Consider the following 23683-nt stretch of genomic DNA (forward strand, 5'->3'; position numbering starts at 1 on the left):
ATAATTGTTTCGAAAATATACATACAATTAGGGCATATATATTCATGGACACGACTGAAACAGATTATTAGCAGAAAGCAAGGATTCGAAACCACTTACGATCCGACACGTGTTGAGCCATACTTAATTGGCGACGGCTGTCTGATAAGAAATTTTCTTTGATTAACCGATGGTCAACACGGTCCACCGCCACGCGCCCATACGCCGCGTTACGTACAACCACCCTCAAATCTCCCGACACTGTGCCCCACGTGCCCCATCGCTCGAAACCTCAGCCTTCATCCCTGTGGATAAAACATAACACCAACCCTAGGTTTTCCATATCTCATCTGCACGTCTAACTAAAGATCTTGGGCTAGTTCTTTCAGAAATTAAATATTAAAATCAAATCCAAAAAAATTAATAAAGAAGAAATCTTTTACAGGTGTACATATATATGTATGTATATGAGCATAAATATGCCAGTTTTTTTAGTTTCCTGTGTTTAGGGTTTCAAGATTTTCACAGTTTTGGCTAACAGGGAAAGAGAAAAAAAAATATCAGAACCCATACAGAAAATATAGGGATATATAGATAGATATAGGTTGGGATTTGTTTACTTATAATAATATGGGTAGAGGGAGGGTGGAGTTGAAGAGAATAGAGAACAAAATAAATAGGCAGGTTACTTTTGCAAAGAGGAGAAATGGGCTACTCAAGAAAGCTTATGAGCTCTCTGTGCTCTGCGATGCTGAGGTTGCGCTTATCATATTCTCTAATAGGGGAAAGCTCTACGAATTCTGCAGCTCCTCCAAGTATTTTGATCCTTAAATCTATCCCTTTTTTTTGTTTCGTAGTTGTGTATTTTTTAGTTCATGATTATGGTTGTGGTTTGGTTTGGTTTGGTTTCTTTACGTTTCTTGATTTTAAGATGCAAGTTTTGTTTTTGTTTTTGTTTATTAGTTTATCTGATCAATATCAGCTTTGATCAGAAATTTAGTTTAGGTTTCTTGATTTTGGTAATGGGATCTTGTTCAAGAATTTGTAAGATTCTTGTTTTTGAAAATTATTTCCGTTTTCTTTCTTAATTTGCACTTTTTTTAAAAAAAAATTGTGACTTTCTACGTTTATTGATTTTTAGTGCTTTTATTTGATGGCAGATCATTATTCAATAATATCAAACCATTCATTTGCTTTTCAGTCGGATTTACTTTATAATTTTTGTGAGCGTGACCTGATCTATAATCCAATGGAACCAGAGATTTTGGATTTTCTTCAGTCAAATCCATTTTGATAGGGAAAAAATGCTAATTATTGCATATTATTTTCTTTTATTCCAGTATCCCTTAATTCTTTGCAGATCACATCCTGCTTTAGATGTTCATGGAGTATAAGTTCTTGTACCATATATTATTACATTTGTTTGTTTTCTTGTTTATTATAATCACTGGTTAAAAATATATGCTCAAAATATTGAAGGGGTTGTAACAATTACTATCGGTGAGCCATCAATTTAATTTGACCTTCATATCTTTAATCAGCAAGTATCTGTCTTACGGATTTTTATCCGTGATCCGAGTGAGTCCGATTAATAATTATTATGAAAATTAATATTTTTGACATTAAAAATAATATTTTTTTCATAAATTGAGTCGGGTAGAGCTGTCCCACAAAATTGACCTTCACGAAAGTTTTTGAGATATTGAATTATCTTGATATTTTAATGTTTGCCATATTTGTTGATAGAAAATTACATGCATAAATTGAGGATTACATAATATTATATTATCAAAGTAGCATCTTTGAGATCTTATAGAGAAGAAGGGCATTTAAGGGTCAGGTCGAAATCAAGATTCAAGATAAATAGACTAAGTTATATGATTGTACCCCTTAATTAATGTATAATAAATTGAAAGGTTACAATGAGAGAGGATTGGATTTGTACTCAACAAGAAATAAAAAAAAGAGCATACAGATATCTCTGATCCTCGGTTTATTAAATAGCAGAATTCAAATTAAAAGATTGTCTTTTTAAAAGAGATGGTCTTGAGATTAATTTAACTTGTGGGAAACATGGATTTTTTGTGTGTTTCAAGATATAAAACTTTGAGGGCACTTTGGAACAACTGAAAAATTGTGAGAATATTTTACATTCGTGTGGGGAAATTCGTGGCTGGTGCTGTAAGCCTAGATCCGACGACCCCAAGTGTTCTACTCGCAGCATCAAATTTCCGCTCGTGTGTGTATTATTAAGCAGTTTAAAATGGGTTAAAAAAAAGTATAAACTTTTATAAATTAATATTCTTGTATTAGAACACACACACGCACGGACGCACGCTATGCCAGATTATATTCTCTATGAAATTACAATATTTCAATCTTATTTAAATATTTCTACATTTGAACTAACCAGCATGCTCAAGACACTCGAAAGGTATCAGAAATGCAGTTATGGCTCACAAGAAGTCAATCATCCAACCAACGACATTGAGGTAATATTTGTGTGATGAATATTTCTACCAACTCTATACAAATAGTAAGCATTGGAAAAATTCAAAAAATGATTGTATTCAAAGTATTTTAAATTTAGAAACATTAACTTATTCATATATTCTTGAAATTTCTCTCGTAGCAAAGCAGCTATGTGGAATATGTAAAACTAAAATCGAAATACGAGTCGCTGCAACGATGCCAAAGGTATTTAACATTCATCTCCTGTGTTTTATGGCTAGGCAGTTCTGATCTGCTAGTGGATTATAGCATGAAACAAGAGAGACAAAATAGTAGTTACCTCTGAAGTTGCATGAATTTCCTAATAAAAGTGATGCATGCAGACATCTTCTTGGAGATGACTTGGGACCCCTAAACATGAATGATCTTGAGCAGATTGAGGCTCAACTGGAGACATCATTGCACCACATCCGGTCTACAAGGGTAAAAATTCATTTTCATGCAACTTCTCTTTCTAGAAATTAAAATAAATTCAAATTCTTCACTTTGTGCAGATATCAATATATAATATTTTAGGTTTTGGTCTCTTGAGTTATGTTTTTTTGGCTTCTAGTTGTATTTCATCGAAGTGTCGACGTGATATCTAATATTGACGACTAGTCGAACTTCATGCTATGTCAGCGATGAAATGAGACTAAAGACAAAGTAACCTAATTTACATGATCATCGAGGTCAAAACCTAAATAGTTGTAACCTAATTTCCCACATATACACTACATATAGTTGTATGCAATGATTTACATATATATATATATATGTACCTGATTAAAATTACAAAATTTGATTATTATTTATAAGATTATATTTTAGGGAATTGTCTCTACTTACACTTTAAATTGTTTATTGCAGACACAGAGTATGCTTGATCAACTTTCTGATCTTCAAGCTAAGGTGTGTGTGTGTGTGTATATTTAATTTTCATATTTTGATAATTGCCAGGCAATTGCATTTTCTTATGTACATTCTTTAATTACAGGAGAAGTTGATGCTCGAAGATAATAGCTCATTAGAAAGAAAGGTTAGTAGTCAACCCAATGCTATAAATTAATAGTAATATATTTGCATTAATATAACATTTTATCAATGCTATAAATTAATAGTAATATATTTGCATTAATATAACATTTTATTTTATTTTCGCATGTTTTGGCTGTCAAGGAATATGTTTTGGAACATATATTGTGAAAATTTCTTTCGTGGTTTATTATAAGGAAAAATATTGGTGAAAATATTTTATATTTTATTTAAGGGCAAATTGAATTCGTGATCCATGTGTAAGTTAGAAGAGTACAAATTAAAGCTTCCCATAAAAAATCAAAAGTTTTTTAAAAACCTTATATTTCTATAAATTACGAGGATACATACTACATTAATTTGTATCTAACTTTCAGAAGATTTATGCCTATAATTTTTTAAAAATATAAGGCGATTACCCGACTCGCGTTTTTTTATAAACTAGTAATCATAGCTACATTTCATTTTGTTGTTTTGGGTGAATTCAGCTGCATGAATTATATGCTGGACAAAACTTTCAGCAATCTTGGGTCGAAGGAGAACAAAGCAATGCATATACACATCATCACAATGTTCATTTCCAAGGCTTCTTTGAACCTCTTCAATGCAATTCTAATCTGCAAATTGGGTATTTTTTTTTCTACTCAAGTTAAATTTTAATTAAGCAAAGCTCTTTTGAAGTACATTTTTCCTTATTTGACTTATTTTTTAATATTTCCCCCTTTGAAATAGATATAATGATCAGGCGAATTCGAGTCAGATGAATGCTTCGATGAATCACGTCCAAAACGACAACAGTTTGGTTCCGGGATGGATGCTTTGATCATGTGATGAATTTTCATTTGATTATTAGATATTTATGTGTATTTTTCAGGGATTGATTTTGATGTTGTTGATCTTGTTTGATTGCAGAGGCAATGATAATAAATGAATTGTGTAAAACATGTTTTGTATTGTAAGTTATTTGTAAAAGGTAATTGGCCACCTTGAAGTTGTCAGATTCTGGCTGGTAAGGTTTGATTCTAATATTATTGTACAAATGGCTGTATTAAAAATGTTCTTAAATCTTTGGATTCATTGTTTTTTTGGGTTTAAAAATGTTGACATTGAGCTCCTCTGAGATAATAAAAATATCCTTGCTCGTGGATAAAAATGTCAAGAAAACAGGTCACCGAGACATTATTAATTTGCGGTCCAACAAAGTTTTACATTCTAAGATAAATTTGAATATGCCCCCATGTCTGAAAAATGGTTTTAAACGTGGACTATTGTACTATTCAGAATGTACAGAGATCGATGATAATATCGCAACTTTTTCCAATTCACACTTCACAGATGAACATAACTTATTCCTTTACAGTTTACACCAATATCAATGGCTTTGCATGAAGAAATTCAGTGCTACAAGGGGTTAAAACAATATCCAATGGCCTTTAGATTGAAAGGGTAAATTTATCATTGTCGTCGTCATCATCATTGGCGCAATCTCCACCCTTGAGAAAATGCTCCCTGCATGAGCCCAAAAAATGTTTAAATGAGTTTTCTTCTCAATGAAATATAGTAGCTGTGCTGCTGTGCAACGCTAGGCGAAATTCAGAGGGACGAGATAGGACAAAGAGGGCCGAGATGAGACAGCATGGATTTCAGACTGACTGCTAATCTTGTAGTTTTAGAATTTTTGTATATAAAAGTATCAAAATTCTTAGAGGAATCTTCCACAAAGACGCACCAAAGCATATGATCCGGTTCCTGATGCAGCATCCTCAATGGCAGATGCATTTGACAAGAGTCACACTATCTGCAAGCCTGAACTTGCACAATTCCTTCAAGGAACATGCATCAGTCAGCACGGCTGAATGGCCACCTCCTGCAGCCAACTTCCGAGCTTCTCCCTCACACCTACATATAAAGAAGATCCCATTTAAAAATCAATCATTATCAAAACAAAATTACAAGCATCAGTTTTATAGGTTGCATACCATTCAACTGGAGAAGGATACCAAGCGTACGTAGAATTCTCATTAGCAGCCTGGCCGTAGCTGTTGTAGCCCCACCATCGAATTCTTCCATCCTTGGTACAAATGAGAGTGTGAGAGTGTCCACAAGCGACCAGCTGCACGATTGTTGGGATCACCATAACGGGTATATTGCGAAGCATAGTTTCAGATTCATTTAGAGTGCAAGGAAATAAACCAGTCACGGGGCCAAGGCCTAACTGCCCTGCAACCCCTCCGCTCCAAGCGTACAGAGCTCCTGTCTCCGTCAAAGCACATGTGTGGACACCTCTACATGAAACATCCTTAATCTAGAAACTGCACATCTAGGTAATAGCTCTATATCACCCGACCGAAGTGAACAATGCCCAAGTTGACCCATGCTCCCAAGTCCCCAAGTATAGCTATGAAAAATAAATGAGATCAATAATTTGAAGAAGAAACAAAGTGTAAGTGTTCACAAAACAATCTAAAAAAGTTAAAGCAGAAACAAGGAAACCTCGATGTATGAAGTTCTAATCCCCAAGATTTCTAATTACTCGTTCTATATGGCTAATTTCAATTCTCATCTCAACACAAGAATTTTTTTACATCACAACGGTTCCTCTGGACCTCTGGAGCACTACACCTCTCTTTTTCCGACATGGCTGCAGTGTGATATTCTCCACAAGAAACCTGGATGATATTCAAAAACTCGGGGGCTTCGTCAAGGAACCTAGCATAACCATTAATTACACGAGCCGCCTGAAAGCCTTCACAAGTAATACCTCTGCCAATCTGGACATACTCATTATAACCTGATTTCACAGACGAGTGACAAAATTTTATTAATAAAATGAAAACCCAAATTTGAAAAGTTTCGACTTCACAGTTCCAGTGTGGCCACGATATAGAAACTAATATCAACCAACATAGGAGATGTAATACGCAGAGTGAAAATTAAAGAGTAAACATTATAGATAAACTATGCATCAGAAGGAACAGGTACAAACAAAATGTGTGCATTAGGATAATGCCAAACAAGTATAGCATGTTGGATTAAGTACATATTATAGAGACATTACCCCATGCTTGTAACAAGCCATCTTCAGATAAAACAACCACTTGAGCAGCCCCACAAGAAACTTGGCGAACAACCTGGAATGAGTACCGTTCAAGCAGGAACATCAAAGAATGCCAAAGGCACTGTGTAACATTTGAAACAAAGGCCGTTGCGAGCAAGCAAAATGACAAACCAGTGACAGCAATGGTGAAAACAATGTGCTCAATAGATATTGCAAAACACACAACTCATTGTTACTCTAACTTGCATTATCTTCTATAACAGACACAACACTTTCCAAAAACCAACAGCATATTTTAATAGCAAATTGAAGCACGAGGATTTTGATAATAAGATACTAGAATAAGCACTCAAAGAAAATTTACAGAAAACGTCCAAATACAGGAAGACACGAAATCTTCGAACTTATTTGTGAGCTATTCGAATCTTTGTTCGAATAGTAAGCTTCAAGAATGAAGTTCAAATGATCGAGACATCCGAAAAGCTTGAATTTATATATATTTAATATATTATTATATTTTTAATAAAATATCAAGGTTCGTAAACGCTCTGGAATTATCCAAAAAAAAATTCACGTGCATGTCCGAAACTGATGGTGCCAAAGACTTTGTTCCACATGAAATTTCTCTCTTTAAACTTAGGGTGAGTCTTTTGTCCGGTCGGTTCGTCTGTCTACTGACTGAATTGAATTTCTTAAAATCGAACCGATCGATTTTTTTTATAAAACCAAAACCGAACTGATGAGTCACGACCCACAACAAAATATATTTTGGATATTACCATTATCAGTTAATCCTAAACAAAATTAATATTATTATCTACTAATTTTTTTTAAAAAAAAAAACCGAACCCATATTTTTTTTTAAAAAAATGTAACCAAATTAACTAACTAAACAGATTTAATTCGAAAATTTTGTTTTAAGATGCAGATTTTGAGATGATGGCTGTTAAACTTTCATTTTCAAGTTTTCACAAAAGATTGGCTCTTCCCTCCTAAATTATGTTATCAATCTTTCAACAGTAATAAATCAATCTATCAAACATCAGTTAATTTATAAATGAATCGATTGTAAATAAAAGAGAGAATTCATCGAGTTCGAATCGACCAACTTCGATTTAGCTGGCGCTCTCAAATCTTGTGAAACTGAAATATCACCTCACAGCCTCAAACTCCATTCAACTTGCTCACGTTCCGCAATTGTTGCAACCAAATAAATGTCAGGATCGGATGATATACAAAGAAACACAGGGAGAAATTATATATGTGAGATATTGTCTTGCTGCGTATAATGGCAACACTTCACTCTTGTTTAACTAGCAAGCGGTATTTACAATGACTTTACATTCCCTGTCTCCTTCAAAGTGCTCTTCTTTCTCCCATGGCGGCTAAATGACTTTACACTCCCTGTCTCCTTCAAAGTGCTCTTCTTTCTCCGGTGGCGGCTACACTCATGCGTGACCGGAGCTTCTTTGAAAAATCAAGTTGTTTCATCAAATGCCATCACCTGTAAACCAATTATATATTTATCAGACTCTGAGACTGAAACATATATCCGTCTATTTGTACAGCAAATCAATGTTTCATTGAAACTTCAGCGCTTCTAAGATGGATGCAATTTTAGATTGGGATTTTATTGGACCGGCGACAATTTTCTCGGCATGGTTTCAGTTGAAAAAGCTTCTTTCTCCCATAACTCCTTATAATGTATTTGCTACTTAATTTTTTTTTGAAGTTTCAGATGCTGGCACCTGGCTTAAGTGGTGTACATGTTAAAGATTGTCCTCTCATACAACAGACCCAGACAAGCCAAGGCCCCGAAATACTCAAGTCCACCAAAAGTTAAGCAGTAGTTACATATCACACGGATTTATATAGCATCGTTAGTCGAGTCTACTGTGAGGTCACAGTTTACCAGTCCTAGCGGCCTTTCACCACCTTACTTCTCTATTGAACCATTCAACTTCCCATCAACACTCAATTATCTAGTTTGTAGTTCTGTTGCATACCTTCCGATCCCTCTTGTTGTTTGAGGGCATACAGAATAAGGTGGTACATAAAAGCTTACAAGATTAAGAAACATGCACAGTGCCAAAGAATTCCGCACGGAAAATAAGTTTGATCAACAAGCCTACAAGTACTCCAAATGAAAAGCAATAAATAAAGGGGACTAGAGCATGAAGAATGAAGAGCAAAGGCCTTCACATAACTATCCGCCTATGCACAGTTAACGAGACTAACCACGGGCTTTAGAAAAAAATTAATCTTAGCCAGTGCAGAAAGGATGACAAAAGATTACAACATACACAAGCACGAGGAGTTTTAATAAGTTTGAGATAACAGAAAAAAAATAAAGGGGAGAAAGTACAATTCAAAGCTTGCAAGCAAATAAATGCGACTGTAAATTATAACCAGACAGCAAAACACCAGGAAGGATCAGTCTGTACCTTGCAACAAACCGGACAGGTATTACTTCTTTCCATCCACTCATATATACAACCAAGATGGAAATGGTGAGAACATTTTGTCAGTATCTTAGGATTTTCAGCGGTATATTCTGCAGAAGAGGATGCAACAGTCTTACAGTTTCATAACAAACGAGTTCTATTTATTGCTTAGAGATAAACTCAAACTACAACCAATAAAATGCGAGCGTTACAAAATAATTCAAGCTTTATTGAGAGTTTTGTTCCTATTATGTTGCTATTTCCTAAGCATGCAACTACCGCTGATAGTACTTTTAGCCACACAATCAATTCACGGTAAATTTTGATTATGAATATGTAAAGATGTTTACTTGGCATATCTAACTAAATAAATTTTGCAAGAACATAACATTATCATAGCAGCTACTATTCGGTACCTTCAAGGCATGTTGGACAAAAATCTTCATCCTCCGAAGATGGGTAAATATGGGCAAAACCTGTCATGGTTTTAACTGTTGAGAGCTTTAGTGGAGATTTCGAATGGTATTCTTTCGATCCTTCATCACACGTAAAGTCCTTCTGTTTGCTTGTGTAACTCAATGAATCAGACTCTTTCTCAAATGCACTCATTCTTAGCGGTTCCATTTCATTGTTTGCATGAGTTGAGCCTTTCTCCCTTCTTGAGACTGATTCATCCGGCTGGATGCGGACATATCTTGGATTCGCATCATAAGGCAGAGGTCTTGGAGGAGCATGATACATATCAGCTAAAGAGTCATCAAGTGCTTCCGTAGAACTGAAAGATGTTGTCCCCTGAGAAGAAGAAGGCAAGGCATGTCGTCCTCTGTGAAATATTGATTCATACTGCAGAATGCAATTATATAATTATAATAAAGTTCGAGAACAATATAGCCACTGAACCTAGCACCCTAAAATCAGAAAATGACTTAAAGCGCAACAAAGTCGGATTATAAGCATTCATTCAAATAAAGTTTGACAGAGAAGAAACCACATCATACCACAAGTAAGAAGTTCTGAACAACGCAACGAAGGCAAACACAGTTCCTATACACAGAGCTGTTCGGATTTGCAAAATCTTCCCATTCATCCCTCCAGCAGCAACAAACAGCACCCATGATTGAAATGATAATCAAAATTTAATCTTACGAGACTCTCTTTCCCGCCGATACCATGTGAAAGCAAGAATATGATCGCAGAAACAATAAAGATCAAATCTTGAGGTCGACGATAACTTAATTACAGCGAGAAAGGAATCAAGCTCGCAGAAGACGCATCGACTTCACGAGCAAGCACCTCTCTCGACAGGAAACAATACCCGAATGCCTTTCCTTATATGGCAGCCTTAAGTAACTGAACAAACCTCTGCTACAATAACAAAAGATTTAAATACAATCAAATTGGATGAACCATCCAAGAAAAATAATTGGAATTTACCGCCACCCATCAACCCCTAGAACAATTTCCTTTCTGGGTGACTTTGATAACAAAAAACCAACCTATTACATAACTCTCTTTAAATTCAAAAAACAGCTTACAGATTCGTAAAGAAAATACCCAAATTACGAAACATCGTATATATCTCTTTCTTTAAAGTCAAGAAACACAAGCAATCGTACAGTATTGTAAGAGAACATAAATTTTGATTTCATCAAGAAAAACCATGACAGATTATGCGATTCTCATAAATTCCAATCAATTAAATAGAAGGGAGACTGTAACAGAAGAAAGATAAGCTAGCAAAAAAAATAATAATAATATTATACAATAAAACAACAAAGGTCTGCCAAAGCAACCTGGGATAGATGATTGTGGAGGGACAATTCACAAGGGCCGCAAAATCACAGCAAAAAGTATATATTTTTCTGCAGTTTATTCTCTGTCTTCTCTCTTCGTATATATATATTACATATACACACACGGGGTGAGGGAGAGAGAACAAGAAGAGAGACGAAACGGGGTAAACAAAAGAGCTTCCTGCCGTTTACTATGGTCTGGATGACACTAGATACAAAAAAAATCGCCTTATTATTGAAATATTTGATTTGGACGTAAAATAAACTTTAAAAAATAATAATTTGTTTACATTAAGTGATTAAATTTATAATAAAATGACCAAAAATCACATCGTACAAACCAAACATATACTAGTTTTTTGTGACTTACATATTCAATTTTTTGGAGCAACGATAATTTTGATGTAAAAATATATACTATTTAATTAAGATATGATATCTATATATAGGCAAAAACTTGTGTGAGACGGTCTTATAGGGTCGTATTCGTGAAACGGATATCTTATTTGAGTTATCCATGAAAAAGTATTATTTTTTATGCTAAGAGTATGCATTTTTATTGTGAATATGGGTAGGGTTGACCCGTCTCACAGATTAAGATCCGTTAGACGGTCTCACATGAGACCCACTCTTATATATAAGTGAATACATAAAACTTATTGAGATAGTTTGAACATATTAAAAAAATAGAGATAAGTCGGATAAAAAAATCTGGAAAAGATAGAAATGTATGTCCTGGAAAAGATAGAAATATATGTCAAAATTACTAATAAACTCACACCAGCAAAATTAACTAAATATGATAAAAAAAAAAAAAAAGGTAAGACTTAAAGAAACTTTTGTGTCAAAAAAATAAAAAATGAATAATTTCATGATTAAATTTTGAAAGTTTACACGTATATGAAAAAAAAAATCTAGAAATAGAACATGGAATCTTTCACCAAGATTAGTAGTCAAATAAAAGATAAATTGGCGTTTTTAAAAAAATTAATAAATAGTAAGTACTGTACAATTCCCTTTTTTGCAGTATGGCCTCGTTCTTCCTTTTTCTTTTTAAATTTTTCTAATAGAAAATTAATAAGATAAAATCGTAATATTTACTAAAAATGGATAATTTAAGTAGAAACAATTTATAAAATAATAATAATAAGTAAATATTTATCAAAATAAAATCAAATTGTGAACATCATATCATGAAAAATATTTGACTTTAATAATTGACAAAAACTTGTGTTGAGATACGTCTCACGAGGTCGTATTTTGTGAGACATATATCTATTGGGTAATTCATTAAAAAAATATTACTTTTTATGATAATAATCTTACGTGTAATGTGAATATCAGTAAGGTTGACATGTCTCACAGATACCTACTTTTAATAAGTTATAGTAAATTGACCATTTTTATGATGATAAAATTTAACGTTTCAAATCCAAAATTAAATTAAGATAGAGAAATGGTGCAAAGCTTTTTAGGCAACAAACTTATGTGAGCGGTCTCACTGGGTCGATTTGTGAGACGGATCTCTTATTGGATCACCCATGAAAAAGTTATAACTTTTTATGCTAAGAGTATTATTTTAAATTATGTAACACTATATTATAAAATTTTAAGTAAGGTTCTTTTTAAAAATACAGGTTTTAGATGGGATATTGGGGGAATAACTTTGATCAGATTTTATTTTAAAAAAAATGTTACTTTTCAAGTGTATATTAGTGTTTTCAAATATACACGTGGATCTTTTTTTTTAAAAAATGTTTGACCAAAGTTATTTTGCTAACTATTCTATTTTATTTGTATTAGTACAACTAAATTCCCTTATATTAATCCTTTCATTTTCTTAATTTATATCTTTCAAGTATTTTGTTCTTTTCATTTTCTTTAAATACCATTAGTGATGAAAAACTAAATTTTATGCATTAATACCCTAAATTTAGATATAATACTTACTCTCTGAATTTAACAGAAAATATTATATTTTAGTAATTAAATTTTATTTTTAAAATAATTCCGTGAAAATATAATGGGTGAATTTTTATTTTTTGTTTACTTTGTAAGTAGCTTTAATAGCTAACTTATTTATATTAATTTCATAATATTCAACACCAACACACGAGTCTTTATCCCACTAAATGACTAAGTCGGCTTAGACGTGATAACGAATTGGGCTTAAATATAGCACAAAAATTCTCGTTAGACAGTTTCATCAGGAGTAAATTTCGTGAGATATATATATCATATTTAAGTCATTCATAAAAAAATTACTTTTAATACCAAAAATAATATTTTTATTATAAACATGTGTAGGGTTAATTCGTCTCACGAGAAAAGATCTGTAAGAACGTCTCACAAGAGACCTAATATAAATATATTTAGTGCAAATAGATTATATAATCATCTAATTTTTTTAAAATATAGTTAAAAATAAATAAAACTTTTAGAAATTTAAAAGATTTTTGAAAGTGAATAAGATGTGTTAGTTATAGACAATTTACAAATTCATTAAAATAGGTTGAATATTTTTGTAATTTGACAGAGGTGCCTCCCTTTGTAATGTGTCGGTCACCACTGCCTGCAGAGGAACATGTGCGTAAAAGCCGGTGAATGATGCGAAGCAGCTTCTGGCATTTTAGTTTAACTCGACCCTACCCCTGCGAGCACTATCCGCAGAGGTCGATCTAACGGCTCGGATTTTTTCGAGTCAATTTTTTTATTTTTTTTTAACATGGAGGTGGGCCCGGATCACTCATGTGGAGTGATCCGGACCGTTCATTACCCGTGCAGGCGGTAGGGTGAAACAAACCGGCATTTTATGATAAATAAACAAGTACTCGGATGAAACAATGACCGAAAGGAAATTAGTTAATTCTTTGGAAATTCTAGCCCCCGAGAATGAGTTTATTTCATCCTATCCATGTGGGTATTGTCTTATGATAGGACGGATGACCAAGATTTGCCTATGCATATATAAAACCAACTTTTTTTTTTTGAAATTGTATGTGTGGCAAGATCTTACCCGTTGAAATGAAGTGAGGGTAGTGTCATCTCATTAACCCCCAGAATGTTAGAAGAGGAGAATTCAATGCTCATAACTCTGTGTGTGTCGATTCGTTTCAATGTCTAAAAGTAAAGTTGAAGGCAAACAGTGTAACTCTTGTGTATTCAAAGAACTCAGCCTAAGAAGGCCCATGAATTGTGTGGCAGCTAGCAAGTTCTCGGGAACAACTTAGAATCCCAACTGCCCATTCATCCAATTCTCAACCATAACCAAACCAAATTCATTCTAAAGTTAAAATCTTATATTTGTCCTGTCTACTACTGACCGCTACAATACCGATGAAATAACTTTTGCTAGTTTGCAGTTCACTGGTTTCTGCATGAATGACATAAAAGCCATGCCTTTTCTCACACTACAAATGTTTAAGCAATCAAGAATTCCAAATCAACAAGGACATAAATTTGATTTTGTGAATGAATTTGATAGTTGGTTGATCGATAGATCTTCATTTTCAGAATCGAACCCCGCAGATACATGTGATATTGGGTACTTATGATCCAAACCATGTCTTTGTTTTCGGCAGTAATCTTATTATTTTTCACATATGGTAACCTTTCTGAGGCTAAATATGTGAAAAAGCTTCCATCTCTTGCCGTTGTTTACGGAACTGCGTACTGTGATACATGCTTCCAACATAAATTTCCACAGATCAGACACTTCTTTTCAGGTTCTTTTCATCTTCAATAACTCTTTCTTTATATTTCAAGTGAAGGGTTGCCCTTGATCTTTATTATTATATTTTAACCAAAAAATAAATACTGTCATGTGTCTTAGGTGCGTCTGTTGCAGTGGAGTGCAAGGACACAAGTTCAGCAAAAATCAGTTTCAGACAGGAAGTGAAAACAAACGACAATGGAGAATTCAAAGTTCATCTCCCTCCCTATATAAGCAAACAAGTCAGAAAAATCAAGGGCTGTTCCGTTAACTTACTCAGCAGCAGCCATCCCTACTGCACCGTTGCGGCATCAGCAAGTCACCATTTCCGATCAGGAAAACAAGGAAGAAACATTTTCTCAGATGGGTTTCTTACGTTGAAGCCAATGAAGGAACCAGAAATGTGCGATGAGAGACAAGGCATCAAGAATTTCAACAACCGGAAAGTTCAAAAATCCTCCATTTCGAATCCTAACGATCCAGCGTTTTTGCCTCCAATTCAAGATCCAACACCGCCTGAACAACCAACACTTGGGCCCTACCTTCCTCCACTGCCGTTGCTTCCTAGGTTGCCACCAATACCGCTGCTTCCACGTCTGCCACCACTGCCTGGAATCCCATTTTTGCCCCCCAAGAAAGAAGCTGCCGTAAAACCATCCCAAGTAGCAGATAATAAAGGTAAATGATCGGCAAAGCAACTTGTTGCCGATCTCATTCCCTCCATTCCCTTTCAAACAGATTAATGGCTTTCCTAAAATGGTGACTGTAGTTTCTTCTATTTTTGCATAATGAATTTAAAGATGCAATTCTCTTCAATAAAAAAGTTAAATTTGATGGTGATTTGTATAGTCTTGACATAGTTTTATGTTGATTTGTATGTTCCATCTGCTCATCTGTACTATCAGAGAGGAGCGTGTTGTGGAGTTGAGTTCGTCAATCTTCAAAAGCTCAAGCTAAATTAACACATTTTAAACTCAAGTTTGAAATTTCATACATATCGATTCTGAAAAATCAAAGGGATTTTCCACTCCCAGGATATGTTAAAAAGAGCCTTAAGCTCTTAATTCTTAGATCTGTCACTCTTACCATAACGTCAACCCTACAATTTACCAAGACAAACGAAGCTTACAGTGTGCCATAGTACCTAATCACATATAAACCATTATCCGATGCAAGAAATCAACTTGTGAAGGAATTCTCAGTTCATAGCATCAAAGTCATCCAGCTTATCATTGTATTCCAAGACCTTCCTCCTTATCTTTGACGTATCGACCCATGTAACGAAATCTTCCATATTCCTTGTGACAAGAAATGCAGGGTCCGTAACAGTATCTGGTCCCACGCGAATATGGCCTTGCTCAATATATGTCACTGCTTCTTTTAAGTGCTCTGCGAACTTCAACAGCACCATGACAGTTGCAAGCCTGCGCCTGAAGCAAGCATGTGTACAAAAAGAAAATAGCACCAACATCACCAGCCTATCATTGTTTAAATCACAGCGATAAACTACATGGTACAGACTTCTTACCGGCAAAAAGCTGATACTGACAAGCGTTCACACAAAGCCAAGCTTTTCCGAGATGGTATCACACCCATTCTGTAACTGAATTGATGCAAAATAAAAATAATCAAATATATATTTCTCCCCTCTTATTATTTATCATGTAAAACCCGCAAATTTTCAAACTCGGTATTTATTTTTTTTAATACTCGAAATTTGTACCGGATAAGTTTGTATGAGATTTTATATGGGAGATTTGAAACTTCAACTACATGAGTACATAGATTTCGAATTTTTGTGTACACATATCCATGTGTATATTTCAAGGTAAAAAATTTACAAGATAAGTAAACGCGATAAAAAATTGTGAAAATTGAGTACAAGACATATACTTCAAGATTAAATATTTACAAGATAAGAAGATCGTGGTCTTCATCTATCCACAACCAAAGTTCAAATCTCCGCATTGTAATCTATCCTAATTTTTGAAATTTTAATTTAAAAATGAAGATAATATGTTTATCTAAATAGATACATTACCTATAAATACCCTACCCTCTTCACGAAATCAAAACTTTCAATTCAACCCAAAAATTCGCGAATTTCTTTCAAAGTGCTGTCAAACTTTCGAAGCTTTTGCAAGCATAAGTTCTGCCCAAGCATTGTCAAGATTCAAGGATTATTTTCGAGTCAAGCAATCATTCTTCACGTCTTTTTTATTCAAGATTAAAGGAAGAGGCTTGTTTTAAAATAAGAGTTCGTATATGACTCGATTACGTTCGTTTTAAAAGTTTCGAGCAGCATATTTCATTCGTTTTTGTGTTATGATTAAAACTATCCTACATTTTAGCATTGTTATGATTCAACTGGATATGAGTGAGAATTCCAAAATACGACCAAAATACGATAAGCTTATTTCCTTGATACAGTGGGATACAACCGTTGTCATGGTCTCGACACCTTAGAGAACCAAAAATTAAGGACTAATATTAGTAAACCGTGAAAATAAGATGAATTTTAGTGTTTATGTTATACACTATACATTACGATTATGAATTAAATATGTTATGTCATGTTATGTTATTTTCAAAGATCATGTATAATGTTATTGTATATGCTCGAACGTCGTCCACTTGCTGAGTGTTTCCCCAAATACTCAGCTCCTTCCTCTCCCCTCCCAGATAAGGAACAACAGCAATTCTAGAGCTAATGATAGAGACAACCCTTGAAGCTTATTTTATTTATGTTCTTTTTAATTTTTAATTCTATTCGTAAGACGCTTCCACATATGGTTACAATTTGCGGGCAAAGTGAAATAAAAGCTCTGCTACTATGATGCTGGAACAGTTGGTTTCTAGCTGCATTACCTAGTGAACAACTAGAAACATTTGCTACACCTTGCAACCCATACTAGGCACATTCAATGCCAATAGATTATGCAGGTCCAAGAGACAGTTAAGTTTCACGTGATTCAACTGCAATTGATGCATGTTGTGTATATATAGAAATACCTCACATAACTTTTGACAAAAAGGGAAATTAAGAGGCATGAAGTCCTATGTCCAACAAATTACAAGGAAACCTGAGTCCTTCCACCCCTACAGGTCCACCACAAGACCCAAACTAGTCACAGACGGTTACATGCTCTGTTCAAACTAAAGAATCTACGAGACAATTAACTATTGTCACCTAAATTTTGGTCGTTAACGTCATAGTAATTGACAAATATTTTCTTGAATCCAGACGAGCACATATTAACTACTACGAAACATTAAAAGTCAGACTTGACGAGTAAATCTTACAGCTTCTCAAGAAGGGCATCAGTCATCTCAATCCGAAAAGGGTCTCTCGGATCCATCTGTTTCAAAATATTCACAAGCTTCTGCACCATTCTACACAAACTCGAATACCTGAAAAAACAATGAGAGATAAGAAAACAGTTCATCAACCGTCAATAACTAAAAAGTTCAGTTCAGTCCAGTCCAGTCCAGAAGAAACATAAATTTTCAGAAAAATTAAACAAAAAAATTCATACACCAAGTATTCCACCAATATCCAGAAAATTTAGTAGTCCCGCAACATAAATTCGAAATGAAATCGTGAGAAATACTTTTTATAGTCGTCTCTGCCCGTGAGGTGATACCGATGCATAACCTGGTTCTCTCTGTGCCCGCCTTCTCTCTTCCATTCCAAAAAATCAACTTTTTTCAGGAGTTTATTCTCATGAAACTTCAGCTTCCTCATCTCCTCTTGCTTTGTAACTGTGTATAATCGATTTAGGCTGTGGAGCTTCGGATGAAATCACCACAAACTAAAACCTAGAAATTTAGGATAAACAACAGAAACGGAAATATAAATGCCCGTTTGGGCTTTAAAGAAAGTTTAAGCCCAATAATTCTGGGCTTAAATCCAGTGGCATATAGATATTAAATAGGAATCTGGATATATATTAACATTTTTATTTCATATTTTTCTTTTAAATTTTAATATATATTAATTTTTTCTTTCGTTTAAAAAGAAAATCTTGAATAAAGATTTAAACATATATTACTTTTCCTTTCGTTTAGATCTTTATTCAAGATATTTTTTTTATTGGATTCTAATCAAAATTTGTAAATTTCTCATAAAATCCAATGGATTTTGAAATTTATTATTGTGATTTTTTTTTATTTTTGGAAATAATAATTGAATGCGAATACTTTTTATTAATTTAAAATATTTTATTATATTTATATAAATATTTTTTACTTATTGATTTGATTTATGAAAGACAATAAATAAGTCAATTCCAAACTTATTGCAATTAAACTTAAATGTTGAGATGAGATGTTTTGTCAAGAAAAAAAGAAATAAATAACAAAAACGTATGAGCTAGATTGTGAACGTTTTGATCAATTATTTCTGATCAAAATGATTTCGAGCTAGAAGCTGAGAATTTAAAAAATTCCTGAGCAAAATCAACTTTTGTAAGTTTTTTTCCTTTTCATTTTTAGTTTACAACAAATTTTTTTTTTGAAGGGAAACAAATACTCACAAGCCAAATATTATGTCTTTTTGTTTCTATCTTTTTGAGCATTTTATTTTCAAAATGTTTCTCTATCAAAAACCCATTGTTATTTATTTAATAAAATGGAGTTTTTACTGAAACAGCTCTTCTATTCTAAGGCATTCCACCCAATAAATGCAACTTCACCCATCTTATAACCTTCATTTATCCACATTTTCATAATTATAGTTAATAGTCTGAGATAAAGTATAGGCTAAAAGGTGCAGCAATAGGGCAGATGCTCGATATAGCCCGAATATGTAATATTCGGAGTGATAGACAACTAAGTAGCTACCCAAGTTAAGCTAATGCAATTGCCCCCTTACGGAAAACCTCGTTATAAAGAAAGGGAAGCCTGCCAAAATTGAAAAAAAATTACATAATATGCTAAAACCTGATGACAATTCCTTTCGGAAGAGCATGAGCATGTATGTACATTCGTCTGGGAGCACTGCACTAGCTTTCATCAACTCTGAACCGTTTATGAGGATGTTCGTTCCCAGAAGCCACAGAAGCAAGACCAGGTGGATTCTGATTATCCTAAATCAGTAGGAAAAATGTAAGAGACCAAGCACATAAAAGTAGATCCGATTTGGAAACACTAAAATCTAAGTTACATAGATGAATCACACAATGTAATCCGATTGGATCATAATAGATTGTGCACAGTTTCCTCGGACAGAGAAAATGTCCAAGTGCTGAACATCACAAGCACTGCAGTCATTCATAAGAACCTTTCCTCATAATTCTGATTTTTGCAGTCCATGACTGATAACTGAAAAAATTGAAAAAATTTCCAGCACATGTAGAGTTTGCATCTCAAGGAGTACATTTCAAGTTAAAATGTTAATTGATCTTTGAATATGGTACGATATTAACATTGGGAACGTACATTAATACAGATGATAATGTATAAGTTCATTCTCTGTTTGACAGAGTTATTGTAATTAGAAATCAATTGGTCAAATGGGAATAAATATGCCAGATGGTTATTTTGTACAGGCAATAAAATTTGATAAGTTCTCTCCTGGGCTTCGACCATTCTGGATTCCCCGTTTTCTATTTCCCGTTCCTACTAGTTTCTTCTTCTTGGTTTCCCCTTTTCCCAATCAATTGTAGGAGCCAACATGCACTCGAAGAGATTACATGATATGAATTTGGAATACATCAGAATACTATTGAAGTTTCCGGAGATCTTTAGGCAGTTACTTGAGAATAGTTTGAGAAAGTAGCAAGCAAACATAGATAGGCACAGGGGAGTCAAAGTTAAGTATAGCTTCGTAATAAGATGGAAGAACCTTCATTCTAAACTTTGCCATGGTACTTCTGTCATTTATTTGTTTGCCAACATCAAGTTGCACCGAAATGCAGGCCTGAGATAAATCCACTCCAGATGATTGTAGAGCATTCTTCAAAGAACTCAATATCCTGTCAACAAAATAAGCATTAACCCCAGAAATATGTAATTATTTTCATGAAAATCTCCTATCAATGAATGGGGAACACAGAGATTAGGTTAAAAAATATTTAGAAAAAAATCTCCTTTAACAAAAAGATGTTGAAAAAAAAACCGACATCAGAAGTAACTACAATCATCTACTTAGAAGCTTTTCATTAGTGATATTAGATACAATCTCCAAGTCACGAGTTTAAACGAAATGGTTACATACTTACATTATATCCCTATACATCAAAATTGTAAACTATGCAAAAGCCTAAAGAGACTTTCTATCCATGTATCATCAGTATGTAAAAATCCAATGAAATTCCAACTTAATTGCCAAAAAAGAATCACATATCTAAGCATAAATCCCATCAAACACTAACAACCAGTTCACTGATACCCATCAAATATGTGCATTAATGTTGATATATGGTGCGTTATTAGAGTATTTATTTAAGCGTGTTCCACTATGATCATTGTTATAGAGATACGAAACCTGCGACAATCAATAGCATATATCAAATAATTAACAGCACCAAATGCAGTTTCCAATAAAATTAGATGAACAGGTCTAATTGGGTATATGTCATATACATAGATCAATTTCCTTTTCTTTTCATAATGGGTGCTTACAGTTGAGAGTAAAGATTTGACTGACTGGCTTCCCCACTTTCACTCTTCAGTTCACTCTCGTTTGTATTGAAAATAGGAATGGAGTAATCATCCACACATGATCTCCCTGGCCATGATTGGGATTGCGACAGCTGGGTCAAATGCTCAGCATCAGGAAAACTTTCTTGATTAGGTTGACCAGACATACCCTCAAATGTTGCTGCTTGAGTTGGCAGGTTAATAAGAAGAGGTTGATTTGTTGCATTAGGTACGTTATCTGTAGATTTATACAAGCCAGATCCAATCAACTCAGATTCTGGTGAGTTCCGTACATGACGTAAAGGGTTGAGAACACCGTCGTCTTCACTCCCATATACATGCCTCTGAAGCTGAGTTTGGTCAAGGAAGCTTTCAACTGGTCCAGAATTGATTTTCTGTCAAGTGTCAACCATAAGTAATGGACAAAAATTTTGACTAAGCAATTCAAAAGATTACAGCGCCTGTTATAACTACTATATGATACACAAAGCAGCAGTCATGCCATCCCCACTTTGAATCTGGTCGTTTCTCAACAATGGTTCTCCCACACGGATAGAATATCATAACACAACTTGATGCAGACAACCCAATTTACATGAATGAGAAAGAACTACATTCTGCTCAAACTTTTGATGTCTGCATCACTTTGCAGAGATTGTTGGTGAAAATTACATGAAGCCAATAGTAAGAGCCAAAAAAAAAAGAAAAAGCCTCACTCGTGCAGCATCAAAAGGAAATCAAAGAGCATGTATATTTTACCCATGGAGCCAACTTTGTGGGCTCTGGACTCCAACCTTGATATGTTCCCTCATAAATTTGTAACTTCTCCTGTAAAAATTGGATGTACTGTATAACCTGTATAGATAAAGCTTTAGCATTCGTACCAGAAGTAAGAAACCATTCAAAAATTTAACTGTAAAAGCGGATAACAGACCTCCAGCAGTAATGAAGCTTTATCTTTCTTCTGTTCACTTTCAGGGATTAAATCCCTCAAAATCTGAAATCTGCAATGAATAAAATTTACAATGATCTCCACCCAAGAAGATACGTATGATGACTGTGAAATAAAAATGGAGGTCTCACAATGGAAATGGTTGTCTCCATCCCAAATTAACAGTTACCTCTCATTAATTTTGCTCCTCCTACGTTGCTCCGTCTCCGAATGCTTCGACCGAGAAGCATCCACCTTATGATCAACTCTCACCCTCTCTGCTCAAATTTCAAAATTCCGCAACTCAAATCACACAAATAAACACGAGCAGACATTAACTCCCCGACTAGATACCTATACACACACACACAAACAAGCATTCTTGTATACCTATCGGAGAGCCATCGGGAGCTTCTTCATCTTCAACACGGCTCCCAATTCTTACCATTTGAGATTCAAATTCTCGAGCAATGTACGTGTTTGCATACAAGGAAACATGGGAGTATTATGTATACTAAAAGAATATTTACTGTACGAGAGATTTTGAGGAGCCCTAGGCAACCGTATTCAGTTTAGAAAATTTTGGTGGGGGACGTGCTCTAACGTGCGCGGTATACTTTTTAATAGAATGCTAAAAGTGGGCTTTGGACTATTCTTTGGGCCTTTCTGTAGTGGACTGGACAGGATATAAGTGGGCTCTTACGGTCTACTACTACTATTATCCAGTATTATTTATTTAGAAAGAAAAAAGAACTCTTCCATGCCAACAAAGGAAACACACCTCGATGTTTTCCTTTTGCCAAAATTGTCCATAAGAGGGGAGCTTCTTGTGCGCGGCGTAACATAAGGTCTAGCTGTTGTTGGTTGGCTGAGTCACCGTGATTTACCTCTTCTCACATTCCTGTCGGGCCGGAGGTGAGGGGCGCCTAAGGTGAGCGATTTCACATTTTGGAGCAATGAGTTGATCCATTACCATAAGACGGTCTCACAAATCTTTATCTATGAGACAGATCAACCCTACTGATATCACATATAAAAAATAATATTATTAGCATAAAAAAGAATATTTTTTCATGGATGACCCAAATAAGAGATTCGTCTCACAAATTACGACCCGTGAGACCGTCTCACACAAGTTTTTGCCATATAGAATTGATCTCATGTGAGACCGTCTCACAAATCTTAATTTGTAAGACGAGTCAACCCTACCCATATTCACAATAAAAAAGTAATAGTCTTAGCATAAAAAATAATATATTTTCATAGATGACCCAAATAAGATATCCGTCTCACAAATACGATCCGTGAGACCGATTACTCGTACAACATATTTACATTCTTTGATTATAACGTACCATAAGCCAAACAATTTATTTACATAAAAAGCTGAAATTTTCATTAGAAAATCACAAAATCAAAGAGTTGACAATATCATTTGTAATTAAGATAATGACAATAGTTTTTCCGCATGAAAAACGGGACAATTATACATCCAAAATATATGTATAATTTGTGTGATAAGAAAAAATAACATTGTGGCCTTACTAGAAAAATCCCCGTGACGCAAATAAAAACTTGTGGATAAGGAGAAAAATATCT

The 23683-nt window shown here is 34.3% G+C and overlaps 5 protein-coding genes and 1 pseudogene across 9 annotated transcripts; 2 read left to right on the top strand and 4 right to left on the bottom strand.

Annotated features, from left to right (window-relative positions):
- The first annotated feature begins 314 nt into the window (after nucleotides 1–314).
- On the top strand, nucleotides 315–4538 carry LOC140841581 (agamous-like MADS-box protein MADS2). Its single transcript, XM_073209107.1, has 8 exons — nucleotides 315–794; nucleotides 2393–2471; nucleotides 2612–2676; nucleotides 2814–2913; nucleotides 3340–3381; nucleotides 3467–3508; nucleotides 3993–4132; nucleotides 4237–4538. Exons 1-8 carry the CDS (start codon nucleotides 610–612, stop codon nucleotides 4325–4327), a joined length of 744 nt encoding a protein of 247 aa, XP_073065208.1. The 5' UTR covers nucleotides 315–609; the 3' UTR covers nucleotides 4328–4538.
- A 644-nt stretch (nucleotides 4539–5182) lies between these two features.
- Nucleotides 5183–6739, bottom strand: LOC140840524 (uncharacterized; annotated as a pseudogene).
- A 915-nt stretch (nucleotides 6740–7654) lies between these two features.
- On the bottom strand, nucleotides 7655–10987 carry LOC140841583 (E3 ubiquitin-protein ligase At3g02290-like). 3 transcript variants are annotated; one of them, XR_012120231.1, is made up of 6 exons: nucleotides 10800–10987; nucleotides 10005–10368; nucleotides 9423–9849; nucleotides 9007–9116; nucleotides 7957–8066; nucleotides 7655–7898 (listed from the first exon to the last, which is right to left on the bottom strand). XR_012120231.1 is itself a non-coding variant. In XM_073209108.1 (5 exons), exons 2-5 carry the CDS (start codon nucleotides 10119–10121, stop codon nucleotides 8040–8042), a joined length of 681 nt encoding a protein of 226 aa, XP_073065209.1. In that variant the 5' UTR covers nucleotides 10122–10368; nucleotides 10800–10987; the 3' UTR covers nucleotides 7655–8039. The 3 variants fall into 3 exon arrangements, 2 of the variants coding, with proteins under 2 accessions (XP_073065209.1, XP_073065210.1); XM_073209108.1 differs by having other exon boundaries at nucleotides 7655–8066; XM_073209109.1 differs by having other exon boundaries at nucleotides 7655–8066; nucleotides 10005–10371.
- A 3238-nt stretch (nucleotides 10988–14225) lies between these two features.
- On the top strand, nucleotides 14226–15353 carry LOC140841584 (uncharacterized). Its single transcript, XM_073209110.1, has 2 exons — nucleotides 14226–14524; nucleotides 14632–15353. Exons 1-2 carry the CDS (start codon nucleotides 14350–14352, stop codon nucleotides 15195–15197), a joined length of 741 nt encoding a protein of 246 aa, XP_073065211.1. The 5' UTR covers nucleotides 14226–14349; the 3' UTR covers nucleotides 15198–15353.
- A 113-nt stretch (nucleotides 15354–15466) lies between these two features.
- LOC140841585 (uncharacterized) lies at nucleotides 15467–18347 on the bottom strand. The gene is made up of 4 exons (XM_073209112.1): nucleotides 18123–18347; nucleotides 17815–17922; nucleotides 16040–16114; nucleotides 15467–15941 (listed from the first exon to the last, which is right to left on the bottom strand). Exons 1-4 carry the CDS (start codon nucleotides 18254–18256, stop codon nucleotides 15710–15712), a joined length of 549 nt encoding a protein of 182 aa, XP_073065213.1. The 5' UTR covers nucleotides 18257–18347; the 3' UTR covers nucleotides 15467–15709.
- Nucleotides 18348–19232: 885 nt separating this feature from the next.
- LOC140841586 (transcription factor BIM2-like) lies at nucleotides 19233–22678 on the bottom strand. Of its 3 annotated transcripts, XM_073209115.1 has the most exons (8): nucleotides 22475–22678; nucleotides 22275–22365; nucleotides 22088–22157; nucleotides 21913–22008; nucleotides 21323–21548; nucleotides 21136–21241; nucleotides 20357–20486; nucleotides 19233–19598 (listed from the first exon to the last, which is right to left on the bottom strand). In XM_073209115.1, the coding sequence occupies exons 1-8, from the start codon at nucleotides 22530–22532 to the stop codon at nucleotides 19515–19517; spliced, it is 861 nt and encodes a 286-aa protein (XP_073065216.1). In that variant the 5' UTR covers nucleotides 22533–22678; the 3' UTR covers nucleotides 19233–19514. The 3 variants fall into 3 exon arrangements, with proteins under 3 accessions (XP_073065216.1, XP_073065215.1, XP_073065214.1); XM_073209114.1 differs by having other exon boundaries at nucleotides 21136–21548; nucleotides 22275–22362; XM_073209113.1 differs by having other exon boundaries at nucleotides 21136–21548.
- Between the last annotated feature and the right edge of the window lie 1005 nt (nucleotides 22679–23683).

The sequence above is a fragment of the Primulina eburnea genome, chromosome 9 (genome assembly GCF_022965805.1).
Source record: "Primulina eburnea isolate SZY01 chromosome 9, ASM2296580v1, whole genome shotgun sequence".
NCBI classification, from domain to species: domain Eukaryota; kingdom Viridiplantae; phylum Streptophyta; class Magnoliopsida; order Lamiales; family Gesneriaceae; genus Primulina; species Primulina eburnea.